Below are 27798 nucleotides of genomic sequence, written 5' to 3'. Positions count from 1 at the left end.
CAGAGTCAGCCTTTCCTATTTTGTTCAAATCAAATCTGCAGGAGCACAATCAGGAGTGGTAGTCTTTCCTCTTCTTTCTTCAACACAGTCTTCCCCACCCACTACTGTTCCCCAGTGTGAAGTGTTCTCACGAAACAAACTGAGGATCTCTGGTAAACATGGGAGTCCAGGAGATCAGGGTACCAGTTTTCAGTTAGTAACTGATTCAGTCATCCTGGATGGGGCAGTGTATTTCTGTAGTCTCTTTTCTTGTATGGAAAATAAGAGTAATAGTATCTCTTTTCTTACAAGATTGAGGAAATTGCATGAAATAATTTAAGTTCCAGTAAAGTGTCCAAATTGTAATTCATAGTAGTTACTTTGGTTGCCGAAGGAATTGAATTTGTATTTTCCATGTCATTGTATTTCCTTTCGAGTAGGAATGTGGTGTCAGAGAATGGCAAATTGATGGTTTCAAGGGAGGTTCTGTGAAGCCCTGGATAGATTCAGTTCTTCTGATTCTAAAGAAAAAGTACAAAAGCTGTGGCCAACAGACACATGAAAAGATGCTCAACATCGCTAATCATTAGAGAAATGCAAGTCAAAACATGATGAGGTATCACCTCACGTCTGTCAGATTGGATATTATCAAAAAGACCACAAAATAGCAAATGTTGGCAAAGATGTGAGAAAAAGGAACTCTTGTGCACTGTTGGTGGAAATGTAAATTGGTGCAGCCACTGTGGAAAACAGTATGGAGTTTCCTCAAAAAACTGAAAACAGAGCTACCATATGATCCAGCAATCTCACTCCTGGGTGTATATCTGAAGAAAATGAAAACACTAATTTGAAAAGATATAGGCATCCTAATGTTCATAGCAGCATTGTTTACAATAGCCAAGATATGGAGGCAACCTAAGTGTTATCAACAGATGAATGGATAAAGGAGATGAGGTATATACACACACATATATATACACACACATACACACACATACATACAATGGAATACTTCTCAGCCATGAAAAGGAATGAAATTTTGCCGTTTGTAGCAATATGGATGGACGTGGACGGCATTGTGCTAAGTGAAATACGTCAGACAGAAAGACAAATACTATATGTTATTATTTACATGTGGAATCTAAAAAATAAATTAATGAATATAACAAAAAAGAAACAGACTCACAGATATAGAAAACAAACTTGTGGTTACCAGCGGGGAGAGGAAAACAGGGAGGGGCAAGATGGAGGTAGAGGATTAAGACATACAAACTACTATGCATAAAATAAGCTACCAGGCTGTATAGTGCAGCCCAGAGAATATAGCCAACATTTTATAATAACTGTAAATGAAGTATAATCTTTAAAAGTTGTGATTCACTGTTGTGCACCTGAAACATATAATATTGTAAATCAGCTATACCTCAATTTTTTAAAAAAATGCAAAAGCTATGTGAAGCTTTATTATTATTATACAGATAATATAAATACCTAGTTTTTTAAATTCAAAGATTACAAAAGGGTGTTCAATGAGAAGGAAATTTCCTCGCTATCCCTGTTTCACAGTTCTGTCCGTATGGGCATTCACCGATGCCAGTTTTGTGCTTACCCCCCCGGAGATATTCTGTGCATTTATAAACAGATCACACACATTATTCATTGTTCTTCTCACTTTTTTCATTAGACAGTGTATCTTATATTCCTTTAATATCAGTACATCCAGGGCTGGGTTATTTTTATTGTCTCATTCTGTTGTCTGGAGGTTTTTTTTTTAATCAGTTTATTGAGGTATAATTACATACAGTACAGTATAGTTCACTGTATTTCAACATGTAATTTGATGAGTTTTGTCAAAGATGTCCAGGTCACATAACCACCACTACAATTATGATATCTAACAGTTTCTCTGTTTTTGTTTTTTTTTTTTTTCCAACCTTCATCTGTGTTATTCCCTTTTATTCTGCTTACTTTGAATTTAGTTTGAGCCTCCCTTTCTAGTTTCTTAAAGGAGGAGTCTTAGGTTATTGATTTGAAACCTTTCTTTTCTAACACAAACATTTTCATGGTATAAGCTGTTCTACTTTAGCTACATCACATGAATTTGCTAGTGAGGCAGTCCTAAGGGTCACCCCATTGGCTGATGTTCTCCTAGGGACCACAGTCCTTCACTGTCCTGTTGTTCAGTTTCATAAAACCAGTCTTTTATCTTTCTGATTTTCTTGTTGTTTAAGGCAGAAGGGTAAGTCTAAGCGTTGTTTTTCTCTCTTGACTAGAAGTAGGAGATTTATTTTTTAACCCTATAGAAGAACATTTGCTTTCTTTCTAAACAATGATGAAATGAATTTCCTTATAGTTTCATAATTTCACGATTGTGCATACGTATCTGTAGGATCAAGTTTTTAAATTGTAATACCCTTAAAAAAGTGAATAATAAGGCTTTGGAGACAGACCAAAATTAAGCTCTGTTTTTACCACTTTTAACCAGCTGTGTTCCAGGTAGTATACTTTTTTTTAATATTGAAAAACTTATGAAATATTCAAACATACACGAAAGAGAAAAAAGATATATTAAGTCCCACATGCTTATCACCCAGGCTCGCAAGTCCTCAAGGTATTGCCACATTTGCTTCCTTATCTTTTTACTTTTTTGTGTCTCAATTCCCTCCTCAAAAATATGAGACGAGAGTACCTTACATCCCAGCTCTTCTGAGCATTAAGTGAGTTAATGCATGTAAAGTGTGTCAAACTGTGCCCGTTGAGTAGTGCTTGTGCTCTAGAAGCATTTGCTGTCGTTAAATTATTGATTACAACTTCTCAACCACCAAGAGTAATAAATGTGTTGCTTGAGAATTTGGAGTGGTAAATCTGATTTCTGGTTATCCTGGGAAGCTTTGTGCATATTTTTATATTTTTCAGTTTTAATTTCTGATACGGTAAATATGAATAGATATTACTTATATAAACAAAATTTCTTCGGGGTCCCCAATAATTTTTAAGAAGTTAAAGAATTGAGAAGTAGTCCATTAAACTTAATTTCCAATCATCTACATTGTATCAAAACAATATCTCTGAATTTCTTTATCTTTTTATCAATCCTCAAATGTTATCTGCTTCCTAACTGTGCCACTTCTGTGTATGCAACTACCTCATGAGTCACAGGATGGTTCACTAAGGATGGTTCTTTCTGAGATCTAATTTATCTTTGCTCTAAATGTCCAATTTTTCACTATCTTTGCCCTAAATTACCAAAGGCTTATTTGTCCACAGTTGTATTAAACTATGGAGCTACGACCTACTTTATTTTAGAACTCTTCTTCTTAGAACAAAAAAAATAACTTTTGCAATTATCTTGCAGTTCACCTAATGTTGCCAAAAAATTTCATGTTGGACATTTGCGTTCTACCATCATAGGTAAGTGTCATTAGTTTCATAGGAAATACTGAATGTGCCTTTCAGGGCAGTATTTGATAATACAGTCTAATGCTTAAGTAACAAAGGACAAAAACCAAAGAAGTTGAAATTTATATGAGATTAATGCTAATTAAATGTGACAAAAAATGGGAAAAATTGGTTTAGAAATGGCAAAAAGAAATTTGTTTCAAAACCAAAAGATTAACTCAGAAACCAGGTTTAACTGGTATGTGTGTTATAATTTTAACTTGTTAAAAAATGTATGCATGTGAAGAATAATTGAAAGATGCAAAAATGAAAATAGTTATATGGAATTGACAGTCATCCTCCCAATTTTTTTGTTCATATATTTTGTTGTAAAAATGAAATTCAGTCTCAGTCACATGAGTACTAATTGGCAAGACTGAAAATTGAAATAAGACTATCCTAATAAAGAGAGTTTACTATAGTACTTCATGGCTGTAATGCTTCCGTGTATAATAGGCTTATGATTTCCATTTACTTAAAACATGGCATTATGTAGCAGCCAAGTCTTAATCCTGCAGTTAGAATTGTATAATATTAGAATTGGAAGGGACTTGAGAGTTTATCTCATGTAATCCGTCTTCCAGTATAGAAATCTGTCTTTTGCATTCTTAAAAGAAAGCCATTTATTCTGTAGTGCAATACTTTAAAGACTTAGAGAAATCAGTATTTGTGGCATAGGTTATTATTGCACTACAGTCAGCTGTTATTGTTAACAAAGTTCTCCAGCAGCATTTTAAGAGAGGCAATGACAGAACTTGATGAAAAAGAATGTAAGAAATATAATGTATAAGAAAAGCAATTGACTTACGTGAGTAAGTGAAAAGCATAGGAATAATTGACGGTAGAGCATGATAAAGTTGTTTGATGGTTGTTAAGGGAAATATTTGAACCAGGAAGAGATAATTATTGAAACTTACCATTTTAAGTGTTTTCATGTATTATCTCAACTAGTTTCACAATAGCCCTGTTTGTTAAGTACTGTTGGTTATAGATGAGGAAACTCAGATACCCAAAGTAACTTTCCCAAAGTCACACAGCTAGTAAGTATTGCAGCCAGGATTTGAAATTAGGCAGTCTAAATCCAAAAGCCTAGGTTCAGACATTTAGGTGGATTTATAAGATACTAAGGTGCTAGGAAAAAATAGGAATATATTCTGAGTGCCAGCTGCAAAACGTGAGTCCTGTCGCTGGGACCATATAGATTGGGAAAGTCTAGAAGTAGAGAAACTGGAGAAGAAGTAGCTGCAGTACTTTAAGTCAGCTATGCATATTGATGAAGGGTTATTTGCAGAAAACTAGATCCACTCTAGTAAAAGCAGGAAGGAGTTTACTATGGGATATTGAATAGTTTGCAAAGTTGTTGGGAGTGCTGAAGAAGCTTTCGATTAACCTGACATAGATGACTCCCAAAACTATACCATAGAACTTGATCGTTAAAGGAGCTTCTGCCTTTTCTGCGATCACTGCCACAATCAGGAAACTGTCACTACTCCTGCCATGCCTTCTAGAATTCAGACTAGCATAAGAGGCCACCCATACCCTATCTTTCACTTCCCTTGGAGATCACACAACAAGACACTAAGACCTCTAGTAGTGGTGCCACTAAAAAACAAAGCCTCCACTACTGTGCTTGTCAGAAAAAATAAAGATATCTCCCTGTTCACCTCATCTCCACCTTCTAGATCACACACAAAGTGTATCTAACTGCACAAACCTAAGATTTCTGGAACCCTAACAGTCAGAGATTCTGAGGACTGTTATTTTTAGCCTCCCAGCCTCTGCAGTATGTGCAGGCACACTAGGAAGAGAGTGGAATAGATGTCAGATGTCAGACCAGCATCATCAGTACAGGAGGGTGAAGGCCTTGGACTGCTGTGGGCTGTTAGTTAGGGAGAATCAGGAGAGGGTGGACTTCGTGATTGGAAGAAGGTGGGGTGAGCTACTCAGAAGAAAAAAATCAGTATGGCTAGGTTCTCTAGGACGTAGCGAAATTATATATTTCTTGTTAATTGCTGAGATTCTGTTATTTTCTGTCCTTGGAATTGACTTGGAATCACAATTACTCTAAAATGTGTTCCTAACCCCCATTAATGTCAATGAAAATCGTGAGATTCTTTAGAATAACTACCACCTCCAAAATAATTCCTTACTCCCTTCCGTAACATAGATGAAAATGCAATAATGAATGTTTTAGTAAAAAAGAAATTGTTAGTAAATTTTGCCAAAAGATTTTTCTGTTATGCTTTGATATTAGAAAAGCACATGATTCTTATACCCAAATCAATAACGAGAATAAGAAACTGTATATATTGTTTATTTACTAGGAAATTTTATAGCAAATCTCAAAGAAGCTTTAGGACATCAAGTAACAAGAATAAATTATCTTGGAGATTGGGGTATGCAGTTTGGTAAGTAAATTTGAGGTTTTATTTTTCATATCATTAATTTCTTTTAATATCATGTTACTTAATCACCTGGACAGAATATGGGCAAAATTCCATTGGATGAAGTAGTGCCTCCTACCTGTTTCTTTTCCTAATGGCTCTCTTGCATAAATTTTACATATTACTTATTAGAGTAATTCTCACCATACAAGTAAGTTTCAGGGAAGGAAACTTCATACATTCAGAACAAGACCTAATAAATACAGACTTTTTTGGTTTATTAAAGAAAAGTAGCTTACATTGATCAGTTAGTTAAATTTAGAAGTAAGTATTAGGGGGAAGGTAAGCCTAGGTATGCACCCTTCTCAACCACAGCCCTGCCATTTTTAAAACTAGTGAAGTCCAGCCTCCCTGGGCCATCCTACATGAAATGGGATCTGTCATACCCTGGGCCAGTGGCCTAAAGCAAAAACAAACTGGGATACTTTGGCTTCCCCTTAAATTGTTTAGGGGGAAGGGGGGGTTCTTCCCTCGGGCGTTTTGGCATCCCAGTGCGGGGCAGAACTTCGGGGGGCTGGAGCCTCCCGTAGGGATGGAGTGAAGAGCAAGCTGCCCCGAGTAAACATGGAGTAGACAGAGTTGGATTTCATCGAGATTAGTGGCTTTGCAAGATGATGATTCATGGTGATGGCTTGCAGGGTCATAGACAAAAGAAGGCACATGGGACCTCAGCAACTTTCATCATTTGCGGAAACAGGAAGAACATTCCTAGGCCCAGTGAAATCATCCAAATTTATTACAGATGAAGAGTGTCATGGGAGTGTGTTAATCAGTTCAACAGCACGGCTTCCTGAACGTTTGGATCTAACCAGTGCGGTGGGACAACTTCTCAGCCAAGCAGTTCAAGCACAAAATAACACGTACAGAGCTGGAACCAGTACTTTCTTGTTTCTTGTTGGTGCATGGAGCCGTGCTGCTGAAGAATGTGTTCATTTGGGTGTCCCCATTTCATCGATAGTGTCTGGAATGTCAGAAGGCTTGAATTCATGCATTGAAGAGGTAGTTTCCCTTCAAGTGCCTGTCCACAATGTCTTTGACCATATAGATAACACAAAGACATTTTCTGGACTTGAAACATTTGGTGTCAGCTTGTACCCTTTTCTACAAATCCCTTCAGGTACCGGTTTGATACAGAAAGAACATGATCTCAGAGATGTTGCCTACCAGTCGTTGGACATTTACAGTCTTTCTGAGAGAACTCTTAAATCACCTCAACTCTTCAGGTCCCTGGCTAAGGTTGAAGCAGATGAAAACACATCACAAACTCCTCAAACTCTGAAAAGCAGTCTGCTTGCAGACACCCACTGCAGAAAGTCAATACTAACCCACAGTAGACATTTTAGCAGGACAGATAATAATCAATGGATAAGCAAACCAGATGGATTTCTAGAACAACTTAGTGCAGCGACTCCCAAGACTTATAGATGTAATGATTTGGTAGAGTTGCAGGTGGGTTTGAGTCACGGAGATCACAGCAGCATGAAGTAAGTAGACGAAGCAGTATGGCTACAATATCAGAACGCAGGTATGCAACAAGGCGGCTGTACAAGGCCATTTCTTTTTGATATTTCAAGAATCTTCACCTGCAGCTTACCGGGTTTACCTGAAACTTTTTCTTGTGTCTGTGCAGGATATATCACTGTTGTATCAATATCTAGTACTACTCTGATCAAGGAATGGCAGAATCAGCCTGTCCGGGTAATTCTTATTGAGGGTGATCTCACAGAGAATTATCGCCACCTGGGATTTAATAAGTCTGCAAATATTAAAACAGTATCAGAAAGCATGAAAGCTCAACAAGGCAGCTCAGAAGAACTGTGGACAGATCATGTGTTACAGGTATTAATCAAGTTCAACCTGAACCTTGTCCTGGCACAAGGAAATGTATCTGAACGCTTAACTGAAAAATGCACACACAGTAAGCGATTAGTAATTGGATCAATGAATGGCAATGTGATGCAGGCTTTTGCAGAGGCTTCAGGAGCAGTGCAGGTGGCCTGCATCACACAAGTGAATGAAGACTGTGTGGGCAGTGGGGTCTGTGTGACCATCTGGAGAAGCATTCCCTTCGATTCTGTAGATCGGATCAACAGAATGGCAATCATGTTAAAAACAGAAGGAATTAATTTGGTTACAGTAGTGCTAACTAGTCCGGTCACTGCTCAGATGCACACCAAAGAAGATAGGTTCTGGACTTGTGCCTATCGTCTGTATCATGCTCTAAAAGAGCAAAAGGTCTTCCTTGGAGGTGGCGCCGTTGAATTTTTGTGTCTTAGCCATCTTCAGATTCTCGCGGAGCAGTCTCTGAATAAAGGAAACCAAGGCTGTTCAGGATGGCTTCATAACACGTCCCCTTGGCTGGCCTCATCTGTGGCACTGTACAGACTGACTGTGCTTAAATGCCTGGCAGATGGGTGGCACAGATACCTTTCAGCCTTCCTGTATGACACTGCCAGCTGCTCATCTGAATTTGAAGCCAGCACATTCATTCAGCATCATCTACGCAATGCTGCAGACTCTGACTCTCCTTCATCTTACGTCTTGAATGAATATAGTAAACTAAATAGTGGAATTTTAAATTCAGGCATTTCAGGTAAACTGGAACAGATTCCAAGAGTTGATGACATGGTTACACCAAAGATTGAGACATGGCACCAAGCTTTGGATTTAGTATTATTAGTACTTCAGACAGACAGGGAAATTATCACTGGACTTGGACACACACAGATAAATTCACAGGAATCAGAGGGCTTTTTATTTTTGTAGTGTTACTGGCTACATCTTTGGAAAATAATCTTTGTAATATGTCATGCTAATAAATTTTCTAGTAGCCAAAAAAATAGATTGTTTAGGGGGCAGTGGGGGAGGGGGGTTAAAAAGAAAAGAAAGAAAGAGTGAGACCCAAATTGTTAAGTGCCACAGATTGTCTCGAATGTCCTGAGATTACTCAGAACCATTCCTAGTTCATATGCTGCAATAATCAAGGTGTGGAAGGACAAGATAAATGAAGTTGCTATGGTAGTAAAGGACTGGTAGTGTGTAAAATTCAAACTTTTTATTAAAATCTCTGGCAGCTACCAGGTGCATTTTAAGATCCAGCCCTGGTGTCACCCCTGAAAAGCATTCTCTGACACCCAGACACACCCTTGCCCACCTTCACATATCACTAAGTTCCTAGTACCCAGCTCTACTCAAATAGGTTTCTCTCTTACTGTATTCTTTTGTGTGCTTCTCTTCCCAGCTAGGTGAAATGTTCTGTGAAAGTATGGGCTCTGTCTCGATTATTTTTGTATCCATAGTGCTTGGCACATAAGAGGCACTCAGAATGATGAATGAATCTGTCTTGGGAAGTATTTGACAATACTACTCCAAAAGAAAGGCTAGGTAACGTTTTAAAGCTTCTATAAAGTGCAGCGCGCACTGCCACTTCTCTAGTTCACCGATACTATTATGTTCCATTTCTAGTGAAATGAAATCAGATTTTCCGAAAGACAGATTTATCATGACCTTCTCCTATGAATATTATCCTTTCAGTTAATAAAAATCTTTTTTTAGACCCTAAAAAGGCTAGAACTTGAACCCAGCAATGCCCTTACTATTCACTGAGGAACAGAAAACATGCCCTGCATTTTAAAAACCCACCTGCAGTTCGCAGTGGGTACTGAGAGGTTTGGGCTCTAGGCTCAACAGTCAGATTCAATAGATGGCATCCACTTCATATGAGTTTGACCGGTCGAGGCATTTCACAGCCATTAGCAAATATGTGATTATGATACTCATTAAATTTTAGCTGCAGGATTTTATTCTAGTGGTTTTTCTCTACAGGACTACTATGGTTAATGAGCTGTCGACATTTGCATTATAACCGTCATTGCTGAAGAGTTTTAATTAAGGCCATTCAGCTATCCCCTATTAAAAGTTGGCAGACAGTTCCTAAGTACAGAATTAGTTTTTGAAAATGTATTAGGTTGAATGTTAAATGGAATTGGCCTTTACTTTTCCTTTTTCTATTTTTTGGAACACTATGGGTGTCTTTCCACACTCTGCTCCCAAGACCCTGAATCATAATCACGTTTGCTTTTGCTTGAAATTGAATAGTGCTGGTACATTTCAGTCATCCTTCTAGTTCCTGTCTAAGCCCCAAAGATTGTCTACCCTGTGTTGAGCAACATCCCACTTTCTGCTGAGCCTGTATAGAAAAATATACATGAGCAAGGCCTAGTGGCAATAGCTTTAGATCTGAAGGTAGGTAATTGGTATAGTTGTAGAAACAGATTAGTTTTTAAAATAATTGCACTACCTGTAATTACTGTTGGCCCAGGCTGCATATGTCCTTTTGATCCAAAATTGTGGTCATCTTTTAGCAAAATATCTTAAGACTATGAATATTCACAGTGCATACTAAGAATTTTCATTGTAGTTTTCAAATCAGTTATTTTTTTAAAAGGTTCAAATTAATACCGTCCCTGAACTCTGAACTTAGCATTAAAGACTAAAACCAACAAACAAACAACCATCGGCAAGTAAAAGACAAATATATGGCCATATCAAGGCATCTTGTCACTTGGTCACCTTGAATGGCAGAAGTAATCAGGGGTGTTTCGAGTTTTACCTTCAGTTATTTAAGAACTAATATTGTAACACTAAGCTAATTCCTACCTTTGTTTGATTTTCACATCTACAAATTTAAAAAGAAAGTCTTAAAATCACTTCCCGTCAGTCTCTCGTCCTAAAGTTTGAGTGTCTAGTACCTAACATCACAATGTCCTTCCAGAGTAGCTGCTCAAAAAATGCTTGTTTTATTAAATGTCTTGTGTGGAGTTGCTGGGCACTGTTAGTACAAAGGTAAATTAGTCCCAGACTCAGCCTTTGATGAGCTCATAGTCTTTTGGTTTCTGTGGAATTCATTTCAGTGAGCTCTTCAATATCTTGAACTTTTGATTCGATATATTGAATTTGACTTGTGTCAGTTTATGGGGTAGCAGAATGTGATAGTGTGTGTTTTGCAGTATTCTCAGGAGGCATAATTATGAGAGGTTAACCTTTTTATAGAACTCTACCTGTTCTCTGCCATGACTGCTCTCTACTGTTCCACTGTATAATTTTTTTATTCATGGATTATTGTGGTAGGTCTTCTGGGAACTGGCTTCCAGCTGTTTGGTTATGAAGAAAAACTACAGTCCAATCCTTTACAGCATCTCTTTGAAGTAAGTTGGCAAGAAACAATGTTAGAAAATGCTTCAGCTTTTTTCAGAGTATACTGCAGCTTGGTAACACATTTTTAATCCCAGAGGTGGCATTCTGTTGGTTTTTGTTGTTGTTGTTGTTGTTGTTTTTTAAACTCTTTCTTAAAACAAGGATCCAAAACAATTGAAAATGTTGCCTGTATTTCATTAGGGAGTTCCTTTCATTTTCTAATCCAGGTGTTTCTTTTATTACCATCTTAGTGGATTTGGGACAGTATGTCTCCAGGTATAGAAGCTTCTTAGCATAAACACATAGAATAGAACTCTTTCAGTTTTTTATTCAGCATAGAACTCTTTCAGTTTTGTATTAGTCGTTATGTACTGCAGCTTTTTTCACGGTAGTAACTATAATTCATTTAGACATGAGAAGACATGCTTTTTTGAATATGCTTTTTTGCTCTTGTTCTGATGTGAGGGGAAGACACATGTGTTTCTATGAGTTTGTGTGCCCTTTTTTCATTTGTCTTTCAGCTCCTTTTCCCGGCTTTTGCCCAATGTGAACTTCTTTCTTTCTATTCTACCTCACTTAATCCCTTGGGTACTCTGCTTTTCTGTCCTCAGTCCTTCCTGGAGTTCATTAATAAAGCCCTTCCTGTCCAATCAGTCTCCAGGGATGTGTTTCCTTTTCGTTGTCCCAGTTGTTATCTCTGCTGTTTCTGGGCCTGACAAGAAGGAACACAGATACGACATCAGCCCCATTGGTGACATACCGGGGGATCAGACTAAGGATGTGTATGAGGAAGAGCACTTGCCAAACAATGTTTCACTTCTCTAGCCAGAGCCACGGAGAGCACTTCATCATTTTCCTGTTTGTTAAATTATTTTCCTTGGTATCAATAATTAAATTTAATAAAACACATTCTGGGGAGCTCCCTGGTGGCACAGTGGTTAAGAATCCGCCTGCCAATGCAGGGGACACGGGTTCAAGCCCTGGCCCGGGAAGATCCCACATGCCTTGGAGCAACTAAGCCCATGTACCACAACTGCTGAGCCTGTGCTCTAGTGCCCGTGAGCCACAACTACAGACCTTGTGTGCCACAACTACTGAAGCCTGTGAGCTCCGCAACAAGAAGCCACCACAATGAGAAGCCTGTGCACCGCAACCAAGAGTAGCCCCCACTCGCCACAACTAGAGGAAGCCTGTGCACAGCAACGAAGACCCAACGCAGGCAATAAATAAGTAAATAAATAAATTTATAAAAAAAAAAACAAAACATTCTGATTTTGTGATTTCCTCCTGGGTCTTTGCCTTCACTTGCACTTTAAATGCCTACATTTTGATTTATACTATTAACCAAAAGGTTTTTTTTTCCTCTTTCCCATTGAGTTTTATTGATAAGAGTTTAAAAATTAATAATTCTTTACGGTTGTCTATTAAGCATGCCACCTTAGTGCCTGAAATTTTTACTGTATTATTTCTTAAAACTTTAATGATCGTATTTTTTTTTTTTTTTTACTACAAAGTTAGTTAACCTTTCATCAGATCCAGGCCCCAGAGACAACCCACGGTGCAGGAAATACAGATACTCGCTTGGAGACCCTCTGTCATTGAGAGAACATTTTTAAGAATTTAGAGTACAATTTGATGTATGAGAGTTACCACTCTCATCTTTCTCCCACCCATCCTGAGAAGTTTTTAATTTAATCCTGAAAATAGTAAATCTTTGTTACCCATAATGTTTTAAATATTTTAGTAAAATTTGTTCTTAAACTCCGCAGAAACCTAAACATATGTTTCTTTCTGTGCAGTTTATAATACAGTTTCCTGCCTCTTGAGACTCATAAGAAGTGGGAGATCACATGTCTATGTTAGAGCTATTAAAACAGATGGACACACATAAGGAAGGAATAAGGACAGGGGGTACTTTTATGAATAACTAAAAATTCAGGGCACAGTGGTGTTGCTTTCATTAAGTGTTCTTTTGCCTAATAGCTTCATAGGGGGGCAGTATTCATAGACAAAAGAGGGCAAGTCAAATACACCCACCTTGCTGTTTTTAACAGAAGATAGAAATCCATTAGAGCACTTATCTGCTCTCTTCCTCCTTCCTTTGCAGGATGGAGAAAATGCAGAGCCTAAAGTGGCAGCCTCTAGCTTATTTTTTCTTTGTGTTAGTTTTTGGAGACCCAATTTCATTTTAAAATCAGTTGTCACTGTAGATTACTTTCAACAACTTTTAGTATAAATGAGGAATTTTTTCCTTTTTTTTTCTTGAGCTTTAAGCAAATATTAATAAATGATTTTATCCTGTTCCTAAACTGAAAACCTGAACCTTGGTCAAAGCCATTTTTTTTCATATATAAATTTATGTATTTATTTATTTATTGGCTGCATTTCATCTTCATTACTATGCACGGGCTTTCTCTAGTTGCAGGGAGCAGGGGCTGCTCTTCATTGTGGTGCTCAGGCTTCTCATTGCAGTGGCTTCTCTTGTTGTAGAGCATGGGCTCTAGGCATGCAGACTTTAGTAGTTGCACCATGCAGGCTCAGTAGCTGTGGCTCGCAGGGTCTAGAGCACACAGGCTCAGTAGTTGTGGCACATGGGCTTAGTTGCTCCACGGCATGTGGGATCTTCCTGGACCAGGGATCAAACCCGTGTCCCCTGCACTGGCAGGCAGATTCTTAACCACTTTACCATCAGGGAAGTCCCCCCCTTTAATTTCTCATGCTTATTTCTTTACATTTCAGTGCATCATCCCAAGAGCTGATTATAATTAATTAAATTAGAAATGTCATGTTTTATGGCATCCCCAACATCTGTAAATAGTAAAAGGGGAAGATTAATATTCCTTTCAGGATGTCTCAGACATTTAGTTTATTCTCTAACAAAAATACAGCTGGCTTTTGTATTCTAGTAACTAAAAGAAAAATTGTTTCCATCCTCAAAAACACTTTTCTTTAGCCACACTCTTATTTATCAAATCCAAATTTAAAATTTCTGCTTTATTCCCTTTGAGTCTGGATCTAACCTCAAAAGGGAGCGATCTTCAGAATGCATACTTTCCAAGGGTAGAGGGTTCAGGGCAACTGTAAATTAAAAACTGTTTATAATTTCAGAAGTACATAGTATAAACTTTGTGAAGGAAAAAGCATTTCTTTTCTAAAATGTTAATGAATACTAATAATTAGTTTTATATAGTGCGTGTACAGGCAGATTAAGTGCTAATTAGGGCTCTTCTGTTGTTTGATAGTGTCAGTTGATTTTCAGTAATGTTTGGTTTATCACTACAAATTGGTGAAATGCCAAAGTTCTTCAAGAATTAGGAAAGCCTTTTTGTTTTGTTTTAATTATTTCTCTTTTAAATTTTAAGAAAGGGAAAAAATTCTGGTGTTTTTCCTAAAAATATTCTTATCAGTATTTTGAATGCATATTAGATTTTTAAATGTTGAGCTATTTGAGTTTAGGGCCCTAGATTTAAAAAAAAAAAAAATCTAAAAAAAAAATTTAAAAAAAATCTAATACCTTTCCTCTTCTGAAAATAAGGATTTTTTTGTGTATATTTGCTTATAAATTGAATGCACACACACACACATACACACACAGGTGTATGTGAGAGAGATGGAGAGAAAGGAGACAAGAGAGACTGGGAAAGGGGGGGGAGATTAATTTTGAATCACAAGCTGTTTATAGACATATTTATGTCTTTACTACTGTAGGCTAGACGATAAGTAGTTGTCAATGGATAGGTCATTCAAAGGTCAGGAAGTCTGCAGATTTCTATCTTACACTGACTCTTTTCCTATGCCTTTCCAAAAATCTTCTTTCTCTGTTTTCTATCTAACTTATTCATAGGACCATGTAGAAATTAATTTTTTATGATACGTGGGTATTAGGGAGTCACTAGGAGAGCTCACAGGACTCAACATACAGGTGTACTCACAGCTATGATTTATTACAGCAAAAGGATGCCAAATAAAACCAGCAAAGGGAAAAGGCACATGGGGGGAAGTCCAGAGGAAAGAGGCCCAAGCTTCCAAGAGTCCTTTGCTAGTAGAGTCACCCAGAATGCATTTAATTCCTCCTACAACAGATTGTGACAACATGTGTGAAATGTCATCTACCAGGGATTCTCATTGGTAGGTCCTATTAAAAGCCTATTATGCAGGCACCCCCTGCATAGCATGTACTAAGATTCCAAACTCCCAAAAGGAAAGCAGGTGTTTAGCATAAACCATATTGTTTCCACAGACAGTTTTTTTGTTTGTTTTTTGTTTTTAAGATTTTTATTTATTTATTTTTGGCTGCATTGGGTCTTCCTTGCTGTGTGCAGGCTTTCTATAGTTGCTGAGAGCGGTGGCTACTCTTTGTTGCGGTGTGTGGGATTCTCATTGCAGTGGCTTCTCTTGTTGGGAAGCACAGGCTCTAGGCACGCGGGCTTAAGTAGCTGTGGCTCGCAGGCTCTAGAGTGCAGGCTCGAAAGTTGTGGTGCATGGGCTTAGTTGCTCTGTGGCATGTGGGATCTTTCCAGACCAGGGCTCGAACCCGTGTCCCCTGCATTGGCAGACAGATTCTTAACCACTGTGCCACCAGGGAAGTCCCCCACAGACAGTTTCGAGGCACCATGAGCCACTCTTATCACTTAGGTTGGTGGGAACATTCTCAAAATTCAAGTTCCCAGATGCCAGCCAAGGGCTAACCTTGCAAACAATACATTTTAAGGATAGCAGTTTCCAGGCCTGCTACGTTACTCTTTTCTGTACAGTATGCTTTAAAGAAGAAAAAAAAAAGATTAGGTAATTTTAACCTTCATATAGGAGTACTTATTTGTTCACTTCTGCCATTCCAGTGATTAACACAAGCCACCTATGAAAGGTGAGACATTTTTTAGCTTGAGATAGGTGTTTAATGCCCTGTCCCTTTTGTTGGTAGTATCTAGTGGGTATAAGGCACATTATGGTTGTCCAGTAAAATCACTTTTTCTACATAAATGCTGCTGCCATGATATTTTGAGTGATATTACTATAAGATTCTAGAGGCCTCGTTTTTTTTTTAATTTTTATTCGAGTATAGTTGCTTTACAGTGCTGTGTTAGGAAGCCTCATACTTTTTGGTAGTTTATTTGCCAATTTCTATTACTTTCATGCTACTTTAAAAGCTTACTGAAAAACATATGAGGATAGTAAATTTATTGTTTCACTCTGGAAGTGAGTTACAACTTACAGGTAAAATCTTATTAGTCCATGATGCATAACTTCAATATTACTTGAGCTATATTGTTGACATTTTTATGTCATTTATTAACCTTGCATTTTAGAGACTGGAAAATGATTCTGTGAACACAGAATCCTAGCACTGGAAGAGCCCTTAACAAGCCATCCAACTGCACCCCTGTCATTGGGTAGGGGCAGGGCTAAGCCAGCTGAGACAGATGGTACAAAAACACTCCAGAAGTGAGTGCTCCACACAGTTCTCAAGAACCCAAGTTGGAGGATGATTAAGCTAACTATCCCAAAGTTCTTCCTAGAACACCTGTTTTTTTCTTAATTTGGAAGATTTAGAGAACAGTTTAAATTTTTTTCATTTAAACAACTGCTAAGGAAAAAAAAAAAAGAAAACTGCTAAATCATCCTTTGGCCTTTTCTTTCCCAGGTTGAACCATTCTACTGTCTTTAGCCTTTTCTCAGAGAAGTTGCAGCAAGAATAATTGCACTTTTTTTTTTTTTTTTTTGAAGAAATGCTAGCTTAGTCTAAACAAGGCTTTTTTTTCTTAAGCTCTTTATTGGAGTATAATTGCTTTACACTGTTGGGCCGGTTTTTGCTGTACAACAATCACCTGTATTTATACATATATCCCCATATCCCCTCCCTCCCATGACTCCTTCCCACCCCTGTGATCGCACCCCTCTAAGTCACGACCAATTACTGGGTTGATCTCCCTGTGTTATGCAGCAGCTTCCCACTAGCTATCTATTTTACATTTGGTAGTGTATATATGTCAATGCTACCCTCTCACTTCATCCCAGCTTCCCCTTCACCCCCTACCCCGTGTCCTCAAGTCCGTTCTCTACATCTGCATCTTTATTCTTGCCCTGTCACTGGGTTCATCTGTACCATTTTTTAAGATTCCATATATGAGTCAGCATATGGTATTTGTTTTTCTCTTTCTGGCTTACTTTGCTTTGTATGACAGACTCCAGGTCCATCCGCCTCACTACAAATAACTCACTTTCATTTCTTTTTTATGGCTGAGTAATATTCCATTGTATGTATGTGCTACTTCTTCTTTATCCATTCATCTGTTGATGGGCATTTAGGTTGTTTCCATGTCCTGGCTACTGTAAGTAGTGCTACAGTGAACATTGTTAAACCAGGCATTCTTAACCTAAGGGTTGGTGAACTTGGATGAGAAGAAGAAAATTATGCATTATTTTCCCTAACCTCAATCAGAAATTGAGCATTTTCATCTGTTACTAGATCACAAATATTTTTAAAAATTTGAATAATTGTATTTCAGTGTAATTATTTCCTTTATAATCCTATGTATTTTACTTTATGCATTTTGAGAAGGGGTCAGTAGGGCTCACTAAGGGTCCATGGCAAAAAAAAGAGAAGGTTACACTCTGTGACAAGGGCACTTGTATAACCTTAAATGAGAATTCTCAGGATTGCTTTGTTTTCTTCTTTTCATTTTTGGAGATAAGCGACTAGTAATATACTTCATTTAATGTACTATTGTACCTTTAGGTTTATGTACAAGTTAATAAAGAAGCAGCAGATGATAAAAATGTAGCAAAATCAGCACATGAGTTCTTCCAGCGATTGGAACTGGGCGACACGCAAGCACTTGCACTGTGGCAAAAATTTCGGGACTTGAGCATAGAAGAGTACATTCGGATTTACAAGGTGCCCCCCAGCTCTCCTGCTCTCCTGTCATGTGGTTCAGCTCTTGACGGTACTCCTGGGTAGAAAGGTTGCTTCTGAAGCTCAGATTTGTCATTTGTCATTGAGTTGATAATTGGGACTCAAATATTGTTCTTTAGGCTGAAAGAGCTATGAAATAAAGCCTGTGAACTTCATGGGCTGAATATGAAGTGACATCCTGATACTTCATTTCAGTGTGGCTTTTCTTTCCTCCTTCTATCATTCCTTCACTTTTTCTTAATCATTTTTTCTTCTTTTGCTTTCTTAGGCATATATGTAATGGCGATAAATTTGTTCATCTAATAACATGCTGGGGGTGGGAGAAATACGACAGTGAATCAAAAGATATAAGTTCTTTTCTCATGGACTTGACATTCTAGCATGGACACAGCAGATGAAACAAATTCAAGGCAGTGCAGGTTAAACAAGAACATGTACAATCTGTTAGGTGGTGATGCTTGGAGAACAGTGAAGCGGGGGAAGAGGGATCGGGGTGCTGTCTGAAGAGAGTTTCAGCAAAGAACCCATGTGACTGGAGTAAGGTCACAAAATGCAGAATAGTAAGGGAGGTGGAAGAGGTTGTAGAGTGGGGTGGGATGTAGGACATCTTCCAGGACTGTCCAGTCTAGCCTCCTGCTGCAGTGGAAATGTTCTGGAGTTGTGCTGTCCAGTATGGTAGCCTCTAGCCACATGTGGCCATTGAGCACTTGAAATGTGAATAGAGTAACTGAGAAACTAAATTTTCAATATTCTTTAATTTGAATCTGAATAGCCACATGTGTCTAGCAGCTCCCATATTGGACAGCACATTACATTACGAGGGCTTGACTGGTGCAGGGGAGCCATTAGAAAGGTTGGAGTCACAGAGTGACTTGATTTCATTCTTATTTTCCCCATCTGTCTGACAGACTGCAGAGCATCCTGTTTTGTCTTAGGGTAAGATAATAGGACACATAAATAACTTTTTTTTCTTTTGTTTTTGAACCCTTTTAGCGTCTAGGAGTACACTTTGACGAATATTCAGGAGAATCGTTTTATCGTGAAAAATCTCAAGAAGTCATAAAGTTGCTGGACAGTAAAGGACTCCTACAGAAAACAATGTATGATCAGGTTACTAATCTTTAGAAAGTTATTTGTTCTTTGAAGTTGGCATTAATGTATTCTCTCAGTAAGGACAGCAGCATGTCGTGTGCAGCCTTCCTGACGTTTTTTACAGTGCTTTTTGCTGTTCAGAGTACTTTCCCACAGGCTGTCTCTTGCTGCCATAACAAAATCCTGGCAAGCTTGGGAGAAAGAATATTGTCTTGACTTTACACAGGAGGAAACAAGCACAGAAAGTGTAAGTGACCTGCCTAAGGTCACACAAACTGATAATAATATAACTGGAAAAGGGAAATGACACTCTTCGTACTCAAGCCTGCCTTTTTAAAAAGATTCCATCCTGTTCAAAAAGAATTTAAAGCAGTTTATGAAAATAGGTATAATGCAACCCCAAGCTTTTGAAAGAGTAAAATGAGGAAATCAAGAAGCAGGGGCAGACAAAAATAGTAGGACATCAGGGATGGTATTAAGTACCTCATGTAACACACACTGGGACTCCACTTCTTTGCTTAAGGTAGATTTCTAATTTAGCTTTGAGCTTCCTGTCAGCCAAACAGAGAAATGGTACCATTCATAGGAGCCCAGGCATGTGTAACACAGAAGCAAACCAGCTTAGAACTGCCATTTTTCATTGTACCAAAGAGCAATTTCTCTCTTCATCCTTAAAAGAAAGACATGGAGAATGTGGTTCACAACATCCTCAGTAATGTCCTTAAGGAAAATTTTTAGATCGCCACATACAGATTCTAATTCTGATCAGGCAAAAAAGACAATAACAAAATTGCAAGATTTTATTACTCAAGGGTACTTTCTTGCATGTAAAAAAATTAGTCCAATATTGAGTGTTATAACTTGGGTTAGAAGAAGAACATGATATTTCATGGTTAAACTGTAGCTGAAATCTCATTTTGCAACTGGATATGTTAAAGGCTTTAAGTACCTCATCCAGAGCTACAGAATTTAAAAGATAAGTGAATATTAATTACAAAATACCTACTCTTAATAGATTCATTCAAGGTCAGATTCCTTCTTGTTTTTCTTCATTGTTGGTTACACGGCTTATTGCTACTTAAGTAATAAAAATAGCTCCTGGTTTGCCAGAGATAATGTTATAGACATTATACTGTTAATTCATTATGTTGTTTCAGAGTTACCTTTTTGCATTTTTAGAAAAGGCACAGCTGTAGTGGATCTTTCAGGGAATGGTGACCCCTCCTCAGTTTGTACTGTGATGCGAAGCGATGGGACGTCTCTGTATGCAACCAGGTTTGTGTCTTGTGTGAAGCTCATCATTAGAATATATGACTTCATGTTCTTTGTTCTAGGATTAATGCTAAGACAATCATTTTATTCTCAAAACTATTACCAAATCCTAATTTCTTTTTTTTTTAATTTTATTTATTTATTTATTATTTTGGGGGGGGGTACACCAAGTTCAATCATCTGTTTTTATACACATATCCCCGTATTCCCTCCCTCCCTTGACTCCCCCCCCACCCTCCCCGTCCCAGTCCTCTAAGGCATCTTCCATCCTCGAGTTGAACTCCCTTTGTTATACAACAACTTCCCACTGGCTATCTACTTTACAGTTGGTAGTATATATATGTCAGTGCTACTCTCTTCTTAAAACCTCTTGTTCTCATCACTCAAAATATTTTTATTGGGTTTCTATTTATTGCCATTTATAGTTCCTGGAAAGGTTTAATATTATCAGAAAAGTAACTGAAAACCTGTTTAGAGTTAGTTAAACATCATAGGATTTCCACAGGTGAATACATTGTTCTACAAACTATAAAATTAAAGTACCTCATAGCCAACTATAAATATGTTATAATTGCACATTGATAGAAAATATATGCTAAAAGGTGCTCGTGTTGGCCCAGGGGTGTCCTCACTCTGTAGAGATCATCTTATGTGCACGTAAGTACCAGTCCTCAATCTGACTGTGGTAAATAGGCCATGCAGCTTATATTTTTCCATCTGTCTCCAAGTCCAACCCCTGTGGAAAAGAGCAGTCTGTTAATTAGTAAAAACAGTTTATCAAGCACGCTTATTTCTTAGATAAAGCTAATAGGATGGAGAAGACAGGACAATAAAAAAGCCATGCAGGCAAACACAGCCATACTCAAGCACTGCTAGCAAAAGGTTCTAGTGTCTCCCAGGCTAGAATTTTATATCACAGACCACTTTTGTAGCATAGTTAGTAATATTTTGTTGTTGTTAACTACCATCATTTTTTTCCAAACAACTTAAACCATCTGCCTCTCTTACCATCCCTTAGAAAAGTCATTCTTATTTTCTATTATCAATTCTATACAATTGGAGTTAGGAAGTGAGAAGAACCTATATATCTAAGAGGTGCATTTCTCTTTCTAGATACAAAGAAATATATAGTAGAAGATTTTTTTGTGCCAGCTAATTATTGCTGGACAGATTAAATACACATTTGAGTCGTGGTCATAAGAAATGTGTTCACTCGTATAAGCAACAGGGAATTAAATCCATTATCTTGTAATAAACTGTAATGGAGTATAATCTGCACAAATACTGAATCACTGTGCTGTACACCTGAAAGTAACACAATATTGTAAGTCAACTATACTCAAAAAAGAAAGAAATGTGTCCACTCAGAATGGAGGCTGCAAGTCATAAGGACCCTGTAACTATCTTTATCTGATATCTTTTTGTGGGCTATCATTAGGTCCAGATTTTTCTGTGTATTTACCTTAATAGCTATACTTTCCCCCTTTCCTTTGGGAGAATATTTTTCTTTTTGCCATGTGCTGAAATGTTTGATTTTTCACCTTGCTGTAACTGTAGTTGTTTCTGCCCTGTCAGTGGGTTCCTGGGGATACAGCTATGTGAATTAGAGGAGTTGTTATAACAGACAAAGAAAAGGATAGGAGGATGCTGACAAGAGCACAGGGTGAGGCTGGAGACCTGAATTTTTGCTCTGAAGCCATGACCTTCACTTAACCTCTCTCTGCCATGGTTCCTTACTTTGTGAAAAGAGAGATCTGAACTACATGACCTGGAGTCTCTTCTGGCTTTCAAATTCCAGTTCTACAGACTCAACCTATGACTTTTTCTTATATTCATCTCTTGTTTTCATTGGATCAAAAAGTTTCTCTTGGCTCAAATAGAAAATATAATGGGGGTGTATATTTGTGACTTTGTTTTCGGGATAATCTATATCAGTGTTTTACAACCTTTTTATATTATTATTATAACCCTTCTCAAGAGCCTTTTTAGCCATATTTTTTCTATTTGCCCACCCTCATGACATTTTAACACCACAAATATGTCTGTATGTATTGTATGCATATATGTGCTTTAAACATAAAGTTTCTTTTGTCCCTTACGAGCCAGTTTTTGCCTCCATTCAGAGCACACGCTCTGTTGTATCAGGATCACGAGGTGGGTACCAATGATATTTTTGGTGACCCTCAACATTTCAAAAGATCCAGAAACTTTAAAAATCCTCCCTGTGTCATATATTGTTAAGCAGAAATAACTTTTTTTTTCTTGCAGTTTTATTGAGATGTAATTGGCATACATCACTGTGAGTGTAAGGTGTACAGCATAATGGTGTGACTTACATACATCATGAAATGATTATCACAGTACGTTTAGTGAACATCCATCATTTCATATAGATAACAAAACTAAAGAAATAGAAAAATTTTTTTCTTGTGACGAGAACTCTTAGGATTTCCTCTCTTAACTTTCGTATATAACATTTGGCAGTGTTAATTATATTTGCCATTTTGTGCACTACATCCCACCATTTCTCTTATAACTGGAAATTTGTACCTTTTGACTACCTTTATCCAATTCCCCCCTTTCTATCGCTTGCCTCTGAAATTCTACAAATGTGATCTATTTTTCTACGAGTTTGTTTTTGGAATTATAATTGCCCTATGACACGATGTTATTTCCTGTTACACAGCATAGTGATTTGGCATTTCTAAATATTCAAAATGATCACCATGGTAAATCTAGTTACAATATGTCACCATGTAAAAATATTACATAGTTATTGAGTATATTCCCCACAAGTTAATTAAAATAGCTTTAATTTTAAAGTTCAATATTTAATTTTCACTTAAAATTTCTTAGTTTATGGTTTGTTTTTTAATATTTCATACTGTGTGCACAACTGGGTATTTTCTCCTTAACCAGAGATAAGAGGTAAGTGGAATTTTTGTCAAAGGAATTTATGGTCTTTTTAAAGGCTTTAGAAAGTATTGCTTATGAGTGATCTAAGACTTAGGAAGAATAGCTGGAAGATACATGTTTAGCTGCTGTATCACCTATGTTTTAAATATGTTCTTTAAGAAAATGTATTGCAGAAAACTGAGGAAGGTGATTCTTTCCAGTTGAGGCTTAATTAACAAATCGTAAAGCATTTACCTACAAACACTTTGCCTAGAGCTATTTAGTTATTATTACTACTTGTCCCAGAGCTTTTATTTATTTTCGATGTTTTCACAGCACTTTCATAATTCCTTTCCCAAAGCTGTTTTTGTTATTATTATTTTGTATGTGAGTATGGTATTGGGATTATATAAGCATGGGTACTATACCCGAGGCTGTGGAATAACAGTAGTTCTTAAATTAGAAAAGCCTCATTACTATTAAATAGGTAAAACAAATTATCACACAGATCTGCTTAGTAATCTTAATCTATGGCTATTTTTTTTCAGAGATCTTGCAGCTGCTATAGATCGGATGGACAAGTATAATTTTGATAAAATGATTTATGTGGTAAGTAATCACAATAAAGAACAAAAGGTTATGATCCCTACTTCATGAAAACTGCAACGATAGAAATTGAATGCCTCGTCAAAAAACTATGCAAAAATAGTTTTGTCAAACTATAGAAGGAATTCAACGTTAAGTGTATTTATGGTGGTAACCACTATGTTTTTAAAAAAATTTTTTTTAAAACCTTAAAAATGAAAAAGTTCATATTACTTCATAGTAAAAAAACAAAACAAAACCCAAATGAGTGGTTATATGTAATCAATATGTACGTGTCACTATAATGCATTTTTAAAAAATAACTTTCTATCTTAAATATTTTAGGACTCACAAGAAGTTTCAGAATAGGAGAGTTTCCATGTACCCTTCAGTCTTCCCCAAAGATATCTTACATAACCATGATACTTTGTCTATACCAGGAAACTAACATTCGTAGAGACCTTAGTTAAACTTCACCAATTTTTACACAGGCTTATGTATGGGCCTGGGTCATGGGTGGAGGGTGGTTATGAAATGTTATCACGTATAGATTCATGTACCTGTCACCACATTCAGAATACATTGCTGTGCCATCACAGAACCACCTCTCTTATGGCAGCCACTGAACAATCATGCCTTCCCTCCACCCTGACCCTGGCAACCACTGCTCTGTTCTCCATCATACAGTTTTGTCACTTTATGAATGTTATATAAATGGAATCACATTAGGTAACCTTTTGCGATTGGCTTTTTTCACTCAGCATACTGAATGCCCTTGAGGTCCGCCCAAATTATTGCATGTGTCAGTAGTTTTTTCCTTTTATGCTGAGTAATATTCCAGTCTCCTCTTCCCTTTCTTTCCTTCTGTGTGCAAACTTCCTTTCCCCTAAGGAAAATAGTTGCTATTAAGTATCTTTTTAAAGCTTAGCTTTGGCCTTCTTGGAGATAAAGGTCACAACAGCTGAGAGAAAAGGAATTTAGATAGAATACTTGAAAGGTGAAAGTTCATATTTTCTCCTGACTTAGTGGGGTACTGCAGCTCTTCCTTCTCTTGTAGAGCACTCAGGTTAGACATCCTTCCAGTGGCATCCTCTTTGTGTGCTTATTTAAAACATGTGTACTGATAGTGACTCTAGTCTGTCAAAACTCAAATATTTTAATTTGATTTATGTCCAACCTATTGCAGGTTAACTTACCACTGTTCTTTTATTTTAAATACATTTTTTTCTCAAGACAGATAAAGGGCAAAAAAGGCATTTTCAGCAAGTGTTTCAGATGCTGCAGATCATGGGATATGACTGGGCAGAAAGGTACCGTCTGCTTAGTTCTTAATTGCCTGCTCAAGTTCATTAAAGGTTTGCTAGGTCAGCCATATCCAGAAAATGTACCAAGCTGTTAAAGATTTTTATTCAAACTCCACATCTTTGTTTCAAGATGTTAGTGTGGAAAAACAGATTTGTCCTTGCACCAATTTTTGTCCAGGTCATATTAATTTCTAGCTTATAAACGTTTAATAAATGGTTTTATTAGACATCGGTTCTCAGTGGCTTGATTTTCAAAATCCTGAATTCCCATCTCCTTTTTTTTCATAAGGGCAACTAGTAATCTAATCATATGCTAGTGATTTTGAAATGAAGCTATTGTGGCATACAACACATCACAGCATATTTCAGTTTATTAATTTTTTAAAACCGCTCTATGAGAGTTGAAGTTCAGACTGTTCTCTATGAGGGGATTGTCATATACTTTGATCACCAGCTCCTTTTCAGTTCTCAGTGAACTAAATTCTTGCTCCGTTTCAGGTGCCAGCACGTACCCTTTGGGGTGGTGCAGGGAATGAAGACTCGGAGAGGAGATGTGACTTTTCTGGAAGATGTTCTAAATGAGATACGATTGAGGATGCTACAGAACATGGCTTCTGTTAAGAGTGAATTCATTTTTTGGTTGTTACAGGCATAATTTACCTGCACTTTGATGTTTTGCTAGACTTCTGTGCGGTGCAATTTATTATGACCATCCCTCCACTGAACTGTCACTAACCTTATCAAAAATAACGTCGCCTAATTTGAGGTGCCAGCATTCTAGACTTGCTGCTGGGCTCTGGTTCAGTTCAGCAGTGGGAGTTGGGACACCCTGAACCTCTCTTCCCGGGCAGCTTCAGCGTCGTCCCTCCACGGTTGGGGGGCTTATGCAGAGTCCCTGTGGCCCACAATCAGAAGCAAGTCGCACGTCCTTATGGCTCTGTTTAACCTTCACCCGTGGAAAAATAAGTACCAGCTCTCTCTAATGTCTTACAAGGCATGTTTGTAAGAAAAATAAATCCGTGTTTCTTCCCTTTTAATACAGGCTTGGAAAACGTCATTGTCAAAGTTAAATCCGCCCACATTAGGAAAGTAAATTGCCTGCTCTGCACCTCTTTGTTCTTGATACTGTTGGCATACATTTCTGGCGGGTTTTACCTCTACTTCAGTCCCGGATTCTGTTTCATGCAAGGCTAAGGTAGCCGCCTTTGTCTGTTTCAGCCACCAGAGCGCTGGAGAACCCCCAGGAGACGGCAGAGAGGGTGGGGCTCGCAGCCCTCATCATTCAGGTCTGTGCAGACTGCGTCCTGGGAGAGCCTTTTATTTGGTGCTAAAACAGATCCCAGTGCCGAAGACGTCCTCTGTCATTTTAGGACTTCAGAGGTTTCCTGCTATCTGACTATCAGTTCAGCTGGGATCGTGTTTTCCAGAGTCGCGGGGACACGGGAGTCTTCCTGCAGTACACACACGCCCGCCTCCACAGGTGAGAAGGCGCTGCAGGGAAACGCTGGGCCGCTCTGTCCTTCCCAGGGTGGGGCCTGGCTGGAATGATTCTGAGACCAAAGGCCCTGTTTTCTTGGCTTCTCCAACATCTCGCATTCAAAACTAGTTGAAGTACAGTGGGCCTCCTGTTACGTTTGGGTCTCGTGGGCTTTTTACACGTTTATTTATTGCACACCTGTGTAACGACATGCTTTTTATGTATATTGCCTTGTTTAGCACTCAGGATAACCCTGCCACAGAATATACTCCATTTTCAGATGAAGAAACAGATTTAGGAAAAATTGAGGCATCGGCTCAAACCATGTTAGCTTCCGAGTCTAGGACTGTATTCAGGAGAGCGAGACTGCGCATTATGAGGCGATGTTCATCACTTGCAGTTCTGAGTCCTAGGATGGCTTGTTTAACCCTTGGTTGTGTTTAAACTCCTGATAACAGTTTGGAAGAGGCTTTTGGAAGCGGTTACCTGGATGACTTCAACACTGCGTGCTTACAAGAGCCCCAGTCTGTTTCCATCCTCCAGCACCTCCTCAGGTACGGTTTCCCAGCATCATCAGGCTGCTCCTGCCCCGTGAAACGGCTGTTGTGGTGTGCGGACCCCTGGAGTCAACAGGCCAGTGCCTGCAGACAGCGCTTCTCCCAAAGTGTGACTGGAAAGTGATCGCCTGCCCTTTGGGAGCAGACGGGGCATGCTCACATTAATCCTTCGGCGTGAAAAATATTATCACCGCTGAATTAGTCCAGGTGCCTAACACCCTTTAGGTCATGGTGTGAGAACGTAAAGCCTGGTACAAGCATAACCTTTTAGTTTTAGAAACGATCTTCTTCTCACCCTCTGTGATAAATAAGTGAAGGAAAATCCCTGCCTCTGTGCACCTTCCCTGAGACCATAAGCCCTTGATTTGCCTCTTGGTTTCAGTTCAGCCTCAGATACACTGGGCAGGAGACCATACTTCTGAGCTCTCACAGGCATTATCGGTGAAGCCAGACTTGTCAGGAGAGACTGACTAATCTCTGGAACATCTGGAAGGGATGTGGATGGGTAACAACAAGGCCGATTGCTCTGATGGCCACACAGTGGTCCGTGGTTCTGTCCTGGAATGAGGGGGTAGTTTACTCACATTTGGCTCATTTGTGAGGAAAAATAAGCCAACCTGGTTTTCTTGGCAGTGAGTAGACTCTG

The 27798-nt window shown here is 38.2% G+C and overlaps 3 protein-coding genes across 6 annotated transcripts in view; 2 read left to right on the top strand and 1 right to left on the bottom strand.

The window, feature by feature from the left end:
- Positions 1-27798, top strand: part of RARS2 (arginyl-tRNA synthetase 2, mitochondrial) — a 79365-nt gene that overhangs the window by 49028 nt on the left and 2539 nt on the right. For all 4 annotated transcript variants that reach the window (XM_057738212.1, XM_057738214.1, XM_057738215.1 and 1 more), the window contains 12 exons: positions 3335-3390; positions 5742-5825; positions 10992-11068; positions 17794-17952; positions 18964-19070; positions 20242-20337; positions 23778-23838; positions 25048-25124; positions 25617-25741; positions 26337-26404; positions 26489-26598; positions 27054-27149. In XM_057738212.1, coding sequence (XP_057594195.1) covers positions 3335-3390; positions 5742-5825; positions 10992-11068; positions 17794-17952; positions 18964-19070; positions 20242-20337; positions 23778-23838; positions 25048-25124; positions 25617-25741; positions 26337-26404; positions 26489-26598; positions 27054-27149 — 1116 coding nt within the window. The remainder of the gene's footprint in view (positions 1-3334; positions 3391-5741; positions 5826-10991; positions 11069-17793; positions 17953-18963; positions 19071-20241; positions 20338-23777; positions 23839-25047; positions 25125-25616; positions 25742-26336; positions 26405-26488; positions 26599-27053; positions 27150-27798) is intronic.
- LOC130855153 (Bardet-Biedl syndrome 12 protein-like) lies at positions 6483-8689 on the top strand. Its single transcript, XM_057738211.1, is given in 1 exon segment — positions 6483-8689. A coding segment is annotated over 1 exon segment (2145 nt). The 3' UTR covers positions 8628-8689.
- Positions 20581-27798, bottom strand: part of SLC35A1 (solute carrier family 35 member A1) — a 42806-nt gene continuing 35588 nt past the window's right edge. Inside the window, exon 8 of the mRNA XM_057738219.1 lies at positions 20581-21070. Within this exon, the coding sequence (XP_057594202.1) occupies positions 21006-21070 (65 nt within the window). The 3' untranslated portion in view covers positions 20581-21005. The remainder of the gene's footprint in view (positions 21071-27798) is intronic.

This window comes from Hippopotamus amphibius, chromosome 6 (genome assembly GCF_030028045.1).
Source record: "Hippopotamus amphibius kiboko isolate mHipAmp2 chromosome 6, mHipAmp2.hap2, whole genome shotgun sequence".
Classification (NCBI taxonomy): Eukaryota; Metazoa; Chordata; class Mammalia; order Artiodactyla; family Hippopotamidae; genus Hippopotamus; species Hippopotamus amphibius.
The sequence above is the reverse complement of the archived record's forward strand: the minus strand, read 5'-3'. Positions and strand labels throughout refer to the sequence as shown.